The sequence below is a fragment of the Parambassis ranga genome, chromosome 21 (genome assembly GCF_900634625.1).
Source record: "Parambassis ranga chromosome 21, fParRan2.1, whole genome shotgun sequence".
NCBI classification, from domain to species: Eukaryota; Metazoa; Chordata; class Actinopteri; family Ambassidae; genus Parambassis; species Parambassis ranga.
The window spans coordinates 1812464-1824964 of record NC_041041.1 but is presented as its reverse complement, the minus strand read 5'-3'; the positions used below and the strand labels follow the sequence as shown (position 1 = coordinate 1824964).

Below are 12501 nucleotides of genomic sequence, written 5' to 3'. Positions count from 1 at the left end.
GAAAACACAATAGACAAAACTACAACAGGGCTGACGTTAGAAAACTACTTTAAAATAATGTCATGAATAAAGTGTTTCTATGCAAACGGTGCAGGAAAAATATCTCAACACAACGATAAAGGAAATATGCCGAAACCCTGGAATAAGAGATGACTAAGTACATAAAAAAAAGATTACATAGCTGCAGTACAAACAGTTTTTTAACGTTATTTAGACCCATGTGTGGCAGTGACACTGCTGCTTATGCAGATATATATATATATATAACATTAACATATCTGTATAACTATGCCTAATACTCACAGAACTACAGACAAACCTAGCTAGGATATCATGAGAGAAGAACAGCTGAAAGAAACGAGCATCATCTGTCGCAAATAAGAGCACGGGGCTGCCCTCTGTTGGTGTGCAGCAAAGTTCAGAGAGCCACGAAAGAAGTAGCTGCAGAGAACTTCCCCATGTTGATGTACATTAGCATTCTAGCTAACGTAGCTACATGAAAACAGAGCGGCAGAGACAGCTAACTGTTAGCTTTAAGGGAAATGAAGGGGACACGGCAAGTCAGAGTAACTTTAAACTCACTCTGTGACGACCCACACTGCCCCCCCCCCCCCCCCCACACACACACACACACACACACACATGTGTTAACACACCTACTACTGACAACACGTGCTAACAAGGCTAACTTCCCCTGTTTCTAACAAATTAACGATAAGCTGCTCAAAGTATACTTTGCCGTTTACCCTTATTTGTGACTATAAACACACTGACGGTAAATCCTGTAAGCTAGCAAGGAAACGTTGTTAGCTTGCTAACGTTAGCTTACCTCGTGCTACTGTAAACAAACTAATCCGCCATGACAGCTACAAGCTAACTCACTGTCCGCGGATTAAAATCCCAGCAGGAGCAGTCGATTACAGACAGTAAGAAGATGAAGGTAAGCACCTGCTTTCCCCTCGTGTTGCCACCACTCGTCACCCAAATCGTCCCCCATGTTTCTGAAGTCCTTTTCGGTCCAATCCAAAAAAACCGCTACGAGTGCATGCTAGTGGTGCGTTCACGGGCAGCACGGATAAAATCCACGGTGCGGGGATTTAAACGCCAAACTGACACAGCGACGACTAAAAAAAAGATGGTTCCTGGCTTATTGTCACATTGTCCTCATTTGATGTCGACATACAAGAGATTTTTCTATATTTATAAACTATAATTTAAGTGTGATCAGGAATGCCACCTTCCCAGGTCAGGACAGTCAATAATGCTCAATAATCTTTAACACTTTCTGCAACCGTGAGCAAAAAAGGCTTTTAAACCAACTATGGAAAGATAATCACTGGTGTTTTTGTACCTTTACCATATTGTCTAAGTGAACTTAACTTTTTGAATAGAAGGAGCTGCCACTACACTTATTTGTATATGTTGTTGCACTGTAAATTAATTCTGCTCTTATATCTATGGACACTAAATACCTTTGTATTTTGAATGTACATTTTTGATTTTATTTTATTTTTAGACAATTAGAAAAGAGTTTTATTTGTTTAAATGTGTTGATTTCAATTTGATATTTAGTCGATTTATTTGGCATCAACAGAAAGTTGACCGGTCATTCAGAGGACGAGTTTTTAACATCATGTCTTTTGGGCTTTATGAACAAAATCCAGAGAAAAAGGCACACAAGTGTAAGCAAGTGCTAAGTTGGCTTGTGCCTTGGGGGCCGGCTCTGTGAATAAAAATCAGGACTGGACGGACGGTGAGTGTAGTGTGTGCTCACACAATCAGGCCACATTGACAGTGAAGAGGTCTCATCACCATGCAGAAGCTCTGTCAGTGTTAGCGTCTCTTTTAAATAAATAAAGCAGAGGACTCGGTCGTATATGGCTGTAGCTCACACTCAGTGCCTCAGGACTGTGTAGAGCTTTTCTCAGAATTATGGAGGACCAAGAATAAGAACGTGAATGAATGAAAATGTCATTAAAAGCACCAAAAAAATCAGGAAAAACGTGACATACATTTAAACATAAAATGTTTTTTTAATTGATCTCTCTCCCCCGAACCTCTTTTTGATTTTTTTGTTTTGCATCTCTGCTCCTCGGGATCAGCTGCTCATACACTGGGTTTGTTCCATGTAACAGGACATTCATTTTGTTATTGATTCATTTAATCCTTGATCTGTTTTGTCCTTAGTATTGAAGAACTGAGCTGCATTCATACAGCAGACCATGATTTCTCAAGATGTCAGGTTTCTATCTATTTTCTTAAATTAGTATTACACACACACACACACACACACACACACACACACACACACACAGAGTGCTGAAAGATGTTCACAATATAAAAAGGCCACATGGCCGTGCTTCTTTTTGTTCTTTCTGACATTTAATTAGATGGCACATAAAAGGCCTCCATAAGTTATATTTAGGTCACAAACCTGAATCGTTAACCTTTTCACTAATGACACAGGCAATTAAAGGATAAACCCACATTATTAATCATAAGGCTGTTTCTATAGAGGATGGGAGCAGCGGTCCTCACATCCCCTGTGTGGTTACACTTTGGACTGGAAGAACTTATTTCCCAACACGGGGAAGAAAAAGCAGAGTTAGAGAAGAAAGCAGGAGGAGGAGGACGTGTTTGGAATAGTGCCCTCTTTCCCGCAGCTGTAGCGGAGAGGAGGGACGGGTCCTCTGGGAGTAATTGCATGCTTTTTTGTTTTTCTGTCAGAACAACACTTTTCTGGCTGGTGGAGCCTATGAGATGTTTGATTAAAGCTGTGCCACCAAAAAGAACAGACTGATTACTGTGGAAATTATAAAAGGTTTCTGAACAGTTGTTCCCTCGAAAAAAAGGGGGGGGAGAGAAACAAATAAAGACAGAGACAGGAAGGATGCAGTCAACACACTGTGCTGAGGTCTGCCAGCGTTCAGCGAGGACAATGGACTCTAAATGGCAGCTTTGTATGTAATTAAGAATCATTCCTGTAAAACACTGGGCTCCTCTCTGTCCTCATTGTTTGGCTGCGTTTCCACTATAAAACAATGTGCTGCAAAAACACAATCCTTGTTTCCCCTCACCAGACCCCAGGGAAACCTGTGAGCGCTCTGAAAATCTGATTTCTCTGTGTTTTTCTGCCAACATGTGTCTGAATAATAAAATGTATTTTGAAGGGTTTTATTAATGAAGACTCACAAAAAACCTCCAGAGGGGTCAATAGTAGAACGCTGTAAATAAAACACTAGTTTAAGTGTGTGTTTTATTTTATAAGAGCAAATAATAATAATAATAATAATAAAGATAACAGATTTTACACAAACTGGACAGAACCAGCTGTATTACACTGAGCTGATGTTCTGTTAGTTTGTGCTGGCTTACAGCACTAACCTCATACATGCTTGTGCACACACGTGTTAATGTTATGTGAGGTAATAAGAAGTTAAGTTAGGAGTCTTTATTACAAAATAAGAATGAACTAAAAACTTCCTGGATAGAAGAGCAACACAAACCAAAGAATACACAAAAAGGCCCATAGGGGGCAATGAAGTCTCTCACCACACTACAGTTAAAGGTTGGGGTGGAGGTTTGTGGCGGAGTGGAGGTTACTGCTGTGAGGACGCTGGTTGGACACTGGTTGGACATTGGTTGGACGCTAGTTGGACATTGGTTGGACGTTGGTTGGATGTTAGTTGGACGCTAGTTGGACAGTGGTTGGAGACTGGTTGGATGTTGGTTGTATGTTGGTTGGAAGTTAGTTGGACAGTGGTTGGACACTGGTTGGATGTTAGTTGGACATTGGTTGGAAGTTAGTTGGACAGTGGTTGGACGTTAGTTGGACGTTGGTTGGACAGTGGTTGGACGTTAGTTGGACGTTGGTTGGACGCTGGTTGGATGTTGGTTGGACGTTGGTTGGACACTGGTTGGATGTTGGTTGGACGTTGGTTGGACGTTAGTTGGACATTGGTTGGACGTTAGTTGGACGTTGGTTGGACGCTGGTTGGACGCTGGTTGGACGTTGGTTGGACGCTGGTTGGATGCTGGTTGGACGTTGGTTGGACGTTGGTTGGGCGCTGGTTGGACGTTGGTTGGATGTTGGTTGGACGTTGGTTGGACGTTGGTTGGACGTTAGTTGGACGTTGGTTGGACGTTAGTTGGACGTTGGTTGGACGCTGGTTGGACGCTGGTTGGACGTTGGTTGGACGATGGTTGGATGCTGGTTGGACGTTGGTTGGACGTTGGTTGGACGCTGGTTGGATGCTGGTTGGACGTTGGTTGGACGTTGGTTGGACGCTGGTTGGACGCTGGTTGGACGTTGGTTGGACGTTGGTTGGACGCTGGTTGGATGCTGGCTTTCTGCCTCAGGCTGTGTGCACTGACACGTTTGACGCTTCATTTGATGCTTTTTCTGCTAGGACACAGAGCTCTGTGGGTCATAGGTGGAGCATATGATGAGAGAAACATACTGATGTAATGTGGATCAATGAATTACCATTCAATGCCTCTGAATATTTAAAGTGAGCTGCAGGATAAAAACAGGATGTTTATTTAGATTCAAATCAATTTAAATAAGGTTTATAATGTTTTTATGCTGTTTCAATGAGCTCATGTTCCACATGTGAGGCAGTATTTACAGCATAGTGTTGATTTGTGTTGTGTTGTGTTTGTGTACTTTCAGCCTCTTCTTGGTTGGGTTAGGAAACACAGATCTTCTGGAAAAGATCAGGAAAAGTTCAACTTTCAAAGTTTCCGGGTCGTGAGCCTCAGCCCAGCTACAGTCCTGAGAGGCAGACTCAGAAGTTTGTGCCTTTTCTTTTTTAAGCAGAAGAAAAGGCAGTGAAGGCTCTGAGCGTCACTGTGATTACAGCAGGCAGTGTGTTAATGTGTTTATTTTGTCGTAAGCAGCTGTTCCTCAACTTTCTGTTTTTAATGATCACAAGAAGATGTGTTGTCTGTTATTTTCAGTCTCCTCATTTATGAGCAGAAAGAACGAGAATGGACATGTGCGATAATTATGTGCTGCTTCACAAAAGCATCATTTCAAACCCGTTCCCACTCTCTGACTTCAGACCTTCTCTACTTTATCTCAGATGTATTTTTTGAACATTCATTCAGCTCTTATCTGCAGCTCCAGATCTATATATGAACAACCAGTGGTTATAATCCAAGTCCAACAATGGGAATAAATGATAGAATAAAGTATAAACGGACAAACTCAAAAGTGATGAGTCTGTGACATCACACGCTGCCTGTCATGTCGCGCTGCCACAGCCGGGACAGGTGGGTTCAGAAAGGAAGTCAGCAAGTTTGTGACCAAGTACAAACAAACAGCCAGTGACCTTCATCTTTCCAAAACTTCATCACACACGACGCACACAGGTCTGCGAGCTACACCTGTATTCATGAGCATCTGGCTGAGCCTGACCTGCATGGAGCGCAGTCGGCACATGTGAGTGTGTTTCTGAGATCTGTCTAAGAAGCCTTAGAACACATCAGCATGTCAAAAGTCACACTCACATGTCGGGATGTGGTGTTTGTATACGAGGTCTGTCAGTGTTCGGTCACACGTGTGTCTGTGGCCACAGATGGGAGTGGACGCTGAGTGTCCTCCTGTACATGTGTCTGGATGGGGGGGGGGGGGGGTTAGAGGTAAGACAGAAGGTGTCTCAGAGCGGGCAGCGCTACCACCAAGGTCCCGGTTTCTGTCAGCCTCTCCAACTGTCCGCCCACATGGTTCAGGCTGCACCTGAGGGGAGTTATAAGGCCACAGAACTGCAGAGGGCACTGAATGAAGACAGTCTGGAGGTTACAAAGAGCGGTTGCTCCCATACAGGCCTCCAGGACAGGCGAAGAAGAAGGTGGAGGCAGGATCATCAGGGACATCTTCACACCCATCATTAGGCAACATGTGATGCTGTGATAGAAATAGGTAAACATGTTTATTTTCTGATGTAAAGGTCTAAAAGACCCCGTTCACACTGGAGAAAATCAATCCGGCTAGAGCGGGATTCAGGCCGTGTCTGGATATATCTGGATAGATTTCGATCCTCCTCTCGGATTGAGCTGGATTGAGCGTGGACAGCATGTGTGATAACCAGATTTAAAAATAGGTCTGACTATCCAGCTTAAAGACTATCTGGATTTAATCCGACTCTAGCTGGATTTACTTTTTCCAGTGTGAACGGGATGTAAGATTCATTTCTCAGCTCCTCTTGGTGCCACCCTGAAGTCTGCACCACCATAAGTCACCATATTTCCCTGTGTTTGCCTGCCTGTGCTGTGTGTAAACATCAGAGTTCATATACAGGTCTGCGTGAGAGTTACAGTGTGTGTTATAAAAGTCTAGTGGCTCCAGTGGGAGCTGTGTAAAATCTGATAAAGTGTCTCAGTCCTGGATGTTTGGAGCTGATGATCAGAAACGTGAAACTGAAAAAAAGAATCTGTGGGCGGGGAATTAAAAATAAGAAGAAAGCTCAGTAAACCTCTTAAGCCCACTCTTTGTCTCAGCTTGAGGCTACGTTAGCTGCTAATAGCTTAATGCAGCCAGCTGTTATATTTTTTTGTAAATTATGTTCCAGAATTTTTTTTTTTTGGTCTGAAGTATAGTATGTAAATGTGTCTGAAAGGAGAGAGAATAAAATCGTCAGAACTTTCAACAGACTGGAACAATGATGATTAAAACGGTCCTTTGATCTGAAGAGATGATAAATATTAATGCTAAAAAAATGTCACTTATTCATACCTTTTGTTTCCAGCAGATGGAACAGAATATCGGTGTGTGTGTGTGTGTGTGTGTGTGTGTGTGTGTGTGTGTGTGTGTGTGTGTTGTGAGCTCACCTGTGCTGGCGTCAGAGGGCTGAGGGCCAGCCACACAGCTGGGAGATTACTGACACAGACATATTTGTGCCTCAACACGTACCTCAGCAAAGGGAACAAAACAAGGTGAGAGGGGACTTCTGGGTAATGCACCTGTCAAACAGGACCTTGCTACCTCTGTGACCCTCTGTGTGAAGGCCAGGACAGTTGGAAGATTAACCAACAACTGTGTGAAGCTCCTAAGAAGCAGACTGCTAATGAGGTGGAGTGGTGTGTAGCTTTATTAACACAGAGCTGATCATTTTATCTTCAAATCTTCCTCTGATCCCGAGGATTAGGATCCAGAGGTGTGTGCCAATACTCACACTCCTCCTCAGCCCTCCTGTCAGGAGTTCAGTTGGGACACAAGTCCTTTAATAAGGAGCCGGGGTCGGAACACAGATGGACAGTCAAACAGGCGGAGGCTAGGCAGGAGGAACCAGGAAACCAGACGGCTAAAGTAAAGATGGGCTAGGCTAAAACATGCTATGGTCACACACAAAGGCTCTGGCAGAAGTACACTGAGCTAAGGCTAAAGCTAAATCCAGAAACACACGTGGAGGTCACACACTGAGTTCTAGGTAGATAATAAGAACTCCCCCCATCTATGGACATTAATCTGGGTAACAAGTGAAAGAACGAGATCAGGGGAAGAGTTCAGAAACCCTGGAGGTGCTCGGAGTCACTGCTCCTCCAGTGAGGAGCCAGTGGAGGCGGTTCAGGCCCCTGGTTAAGTGGGTTAACCAGACACAGCCCAAACCCACTGCAGGGATTACATCTCTCAGCTGGTGGCTGGGAGTCATCCTGCAGGAGCTGCAGGAAGCTGATGGAGAGTTGGAGCTCTGGGCCTCCTCACAACTGATGGACTAGATAGTTTGCAGATAGGTTGGATGATCCTCAGATCAGGCGAAATGTTAGAGAAATATCTCACTCACAAACACAAAAAGAGAGTAACCTTGTGATTTTAATCAGGTTTCTGAGGAAGGTTTTATTATTAATCACAGGTTTTTATTCAGTAACGCTTTGAATGGATGTGGTTTGTGTATTTTTTGGTCTAAAATATGCCCAGCCCCCTCCACTCCAGTGTTAGACTGCGTTGAAACAATTCGAGTCAAAAGAAGGAGCGAGCATGAAACCTGTCGGTGTTACTCGATGCACATCAGCAGCAACAAATCTACACAACAGGCTGTGCGAGTTCATTGTCAGGCTCTCGGCAGCCATCGATAGCAATTGCTCAGGAACTCAGTGTGAATGTTATTGAATTAAACTTAGGCCTCCAAAAGACCAAGCGCCTCAAAAGTCTGCTTCTATTGATTGTTAGTCAACAACAGAGAGTTGACATTTACACAAATCTGATTCCTCCATTGTTACAGAGCTCTGTGTTTGTGTTGTAAAACTACTCACCCGCGACTTATTGGAGGACAGACGCTGTATTTTAGCAGAATGAATACATGGAAAACACTGATCACAATTAATGCTGTTCCAAGACCATGTTCCTTGAATGTTGGTGATTGATGTCCAAGCAGGCACCACCAGAGAAATACTTAAAAAGTGAATATTTTAAACCAAACATGACCCCTGTCTGATTAATGTAACTATAAGTTTGCCACTTCCTACACACTGCATCAGCATCAACCAGTGGCTGATGTGTGACAGCTGCAGCTATCTGGCTAAGCTTAGCTCGCCTGTCAGCTGTCATTGTTATGACCAGCAAACCGCTGTCTAAATGTAGCTCTCAGCGTAAGTTCAGTCATGAAGACTCTATTTCACATCATCCACCCATCATCTCTGTCCGCTTCCCTCTCCCTCTCCACCATCCTCGCACTCTCTCTCTTTCACTGCACTACACTCCCACACTAGTGACCTCCCACACAGTCAGCTGTTTCATAGATGGCACCTCCCTCACCAATCAGCTGTCGATCCGTCCCTCTCCTGCCCAATCATAGGGTAGCAAGAAATTTAAAAGCCTCTGTCTCTTCTCCAGCCGCCTCCTGATCGAATCCGGCAACCCTCCTCCACCCCAAGCACCTCCTGATCCATGCAGTTCAAGCTGCTCTCCTGCTTCTACACCACCACCAGGTCTAGACCACCCCCCGCGCGGGTCTAGACCACCAGGTCTATTAATAAATTCTTTCTCATTCCGTTCGCTGAGTCTCTCATGATTGAAACACGTATGGCCGGCTCGTCAGCAGCTGAAGCGATCTATGGTACAAATATATGCACAAAAAAAGTCAACAGTAAATCATTTAACTGTACAATGCAAATGTGTGTATACTGGTGCATGCTTTTAACTAGCTGAGAGCAATGCAAGGCAAGGAGCATTAGCTTAGCTCAGTGCTGCGCCTCAGGCGTCAGCTGCCTTCAGGGCTCAGACTTGAAGCCCATGAAGTGTCAAAACTTGTAGTTCACGCCGCAGCCACTGGGGGCTGGCTCCAGCAGCGAGTAATTTCCCATATACTCCCATGTTAAAATGGCCGACTTCACAGCAGAAATAAACATGTTTACAGCCTGGTACAAAAAACCACTCTGGTCTCAGATGATAGGTTCATTTCTAGTGTCAATTGTATGGGGTGAATTTTTTTACAACTTAATTGTATTCGGATTTAAAATTACGCATAATTATGGGCGTTGCCGCTTGTGCAACAGACGGTTGCCGTATCACAGCGCGAGTTTCCTGCTTCCACGATCGCCCGCCCCCCTAAACTCCACTCGTTCTCATCCTCTTCGTCCATATTTGGAGTTTTGACGGACGTGGCGCTGCCAACGTGGCGCTGCCAACATGGCGGCGGTCAGCACGTCCCGGAGCCTCCCACCGAGCCTCAAACCAGCTCTTCAGAAACAAACGGGTGACGTCACGGAAGCTCTGTCCATAGTTTTTACTGTCAATGGGTACAGGCAGGCAGGTGGACTCTTCCTCGGGAGTCCAGGGTTCGAGCCCCCTGACACCGTGGCCTGTTTTAATTCCACTTGCTGTCAAGTTTCATTTTTACTTTTAGTTGGGGTTAAGCGTTAATCACAGACTGAAGGGGGGAGATATAGATCAGGATTCATAAACACACAGAAATGTGACACGACCCATTTCCAAGGACTGAAACATGGACGTCATGATATGTTGTCCTGCTGAGGACCGGCTGACTGTAGAAGAGGTCTGAGCAGTGGCTGCTCTGCAGCTGGTTTACAGCATAGCATTAGCTTAGCTTACTATGACGATTATCCTAAACATTATCTTTATTTCCAGAAGAAAACATGAGACACTAACTCTGATGCTCACCTACAGTCTACATGTAAAATGAATTAATGGCAGCGTGCAGGTCGCTCTAAGGCCAGAGATTTAATAGTTAAATATGACAAACTAATTGATCTTATATAATGTAACATCAGCGAGGCATTTACTGCTACCCAAAATATCTGCATAAATAATGTGTCAAATAGACATGACTTCCTTCAATGCATAATTAATCATAATCATAATCAAAAACATACATGCTAATGCTCCTATGGCTGCTCTTTTCCCTCCACCCCGAATGCTGCACTGTACTTTATGTAAATAAGTAATCACTCATGAATGCATAAGCTTAGTGAGATATCACACATGGGGATGATGAGACGGGAAATGAAAGAATGAGGAGAATCTGAGTGAGAGAGAGAGGAACTCTGAGCAAAGCAGTGAGAGGGCAATAAGGACGTCCCACAGGTCATGAATAAAAGACGAAAAGAATAATTTGGGTGTTTCTCAGCCTGCCGTAGTGCGAGTATCAAAGAGATTAGTAGCATTGAATCACATCTCTCTTCCTTTCTGCATCTTGCTTTTTGTTGTTGTTGTTGTTTTTACATTTCTTTCCATCACTGAGCATTAGCATGGTTGTCTTGTAGGTGCAGTCAGTACGGGGAATTTGCATGGTGCGAATTAGCTTGGCTCTGATCCTTCCAGAAGCTATTAGCCCCTCTGTATGCATGTGTGTGTGTGTGTGTGTGTGATGTTATCAAGGAAATCTCTGCAGCACATCATGTTCTCTTCATCAGAAAAAAAGCTCTGATATAGTACGTACACGGATGAACTAACGTCCTCCATGACGGCCTTCTTGGCCGGTGCGGTGCTGCTGCTCTGACTCCGTCTGCAGTGATGTGTAGAAAGCAGGGACTCCTTTGTTGGTTGGTGTTTTTCTGATGGCGGTGGAGATAGCGGCTGTGAGGGAGCACGTTGTGCTTTCTAAAAAGCACGTTCCTGTGAGGAAGATTTGTCTTGTCACCGTTCTCTGCAGGCCTTCGCACTTTATTACCATTTTACAATCAGTTCCTGAGCAGCTGTTTCCATTGATAACAAATTGATGTATTTGTCTGTAACTGTAGGGAGATGGGAGGACGCTTCCTCACACAGATACATGGCCGCCTATCAGCTGTGTTGCTGATTCAGACGGGGGGAGAGTTATCGGGCCCCGGCGCTCGCTCTCTACCTGTGTAAATATTCCGTGAGTGTTATCTGAAACCCCGACATCCAAGTGTCATATTTTGCCACATCAACCAATAAGTTAATCATAGGGAAATGTCCCACAAACTCTGGCTGCTGCTGGGAGGAGAATTTTACAAGTAGCTACACAAAAAGATGTTATTATTCTGCTGTTCTGCTGTCGGCGATGATAAGAGTATAAAAAGCACGCCGCCAGCAGAATCTGAGCAGAAATAAAGCTACGTCTGGTTTAGTCAAAAATAACAGCAGCTCCGAGCCCCTGAGCTCCTACAGGACAGACGTGTCTTCATGTGACCTCAGATGGCCTCGCTGACAGCACCACCGTTAACCCATTAATGACTAAATTCACAGAGGAACGCCCCCACCTGCTTGGTGAAGGTGTGGAGGTTTTTACTACATAGGGATGATCTGTACAACAGTAACAACAGTCTTTTTATGAGCAGGCCACACAATATGCGGCGCATGATATCGTATTTCTGGATCAAAATGACCTCTCCTCTTTGGTACATAACACTAGGAGGTCTTGAAGGATGATAAAAGATAGCGGCGGGCTGCTCTGGCAAACTGGAACTAATCATGTCAGATTAGTTTCTTGGCTTGAAGGCGGAGGAAATGGAAATAGGAGGCTTGGCAGAGATGATGGAGAAACTGATTTTGGGGAAGCGATTTGTTTATTTCCCCTCTGCCACTGTGAAAACGGCTTATTCAGCATGCCACCAGCAGATGGTGCTGAGAGCCTCTCCATGCTCCGGGGGCAGCTCTGCAGTGTGTGTGTGTGTGTGTCAGTGATCACAGGCATCGGATCTGGAGGTGTGTAACGTGGTTTGTAGAGCAGGTGGAGTCTTCCTCTTTTACTTTGTTGTGTGTTTCAGGGGCAGTGAGCTGAAACTTCAGACTCTCTTTTAAGGGGCGACTTGGTGAGTAGCATGTCCCTGCTTTCCGTCCTCCTCTCTCACGCTGCCACTGTGTCTCCGCTCCCCTCTCTTTCTTTCTGTGTCCCTCTTTAAGGTTGTCTCTCAGCCCTCTGGCCCTGAGGAGCATCTGCGCCCTTCCTCGTTCCCCATATGCCCCATGCCTCTAAGCCTGGCCCCCAACACTGGAGCTGATCACTTATTCATCAGCGACATGAATTAACAATTGTATATTTTCCATCACACCAACAAGCTCACGCTTGATTTCACTCC

At 44.6% G+C, this 12501-nt stretch overlaps 1 protein-coding gene across 4 annotated transcripts in view; it reads right to left on the bottom strand.

The window, feature by feature from the left end:
- The window catches only part of cmss1 (cms1 ribosomal small subunit homolog), a 29882-nt gene extending 28817 nt beyond the window's left edge, over positions 1 to 1065 (bottom strand). Inside the window, exon 1 of one of the 4 annotated variants that reach the window (XM_028394256.1) lies at positions 949 to 1065. In XM_028394256.1, coding sequence (XP_028250057.1) covers positions 949 to 997 — 49 coding nt within the window. In that variant the 5' untranslated portion in view covers positions 998 to 1065. Of the gene's footprint in view, positions 1 to 829 lie in introns of all 4 variants that reach the window. The other 3 variants (XM_028394254.1, XM_028394255.1, XM_028394253.1) reach the window with 3 other exon arrangements.
- Between the last annotated feature and the right edge of the window lie 11436 nt (positions 1066 to 12501).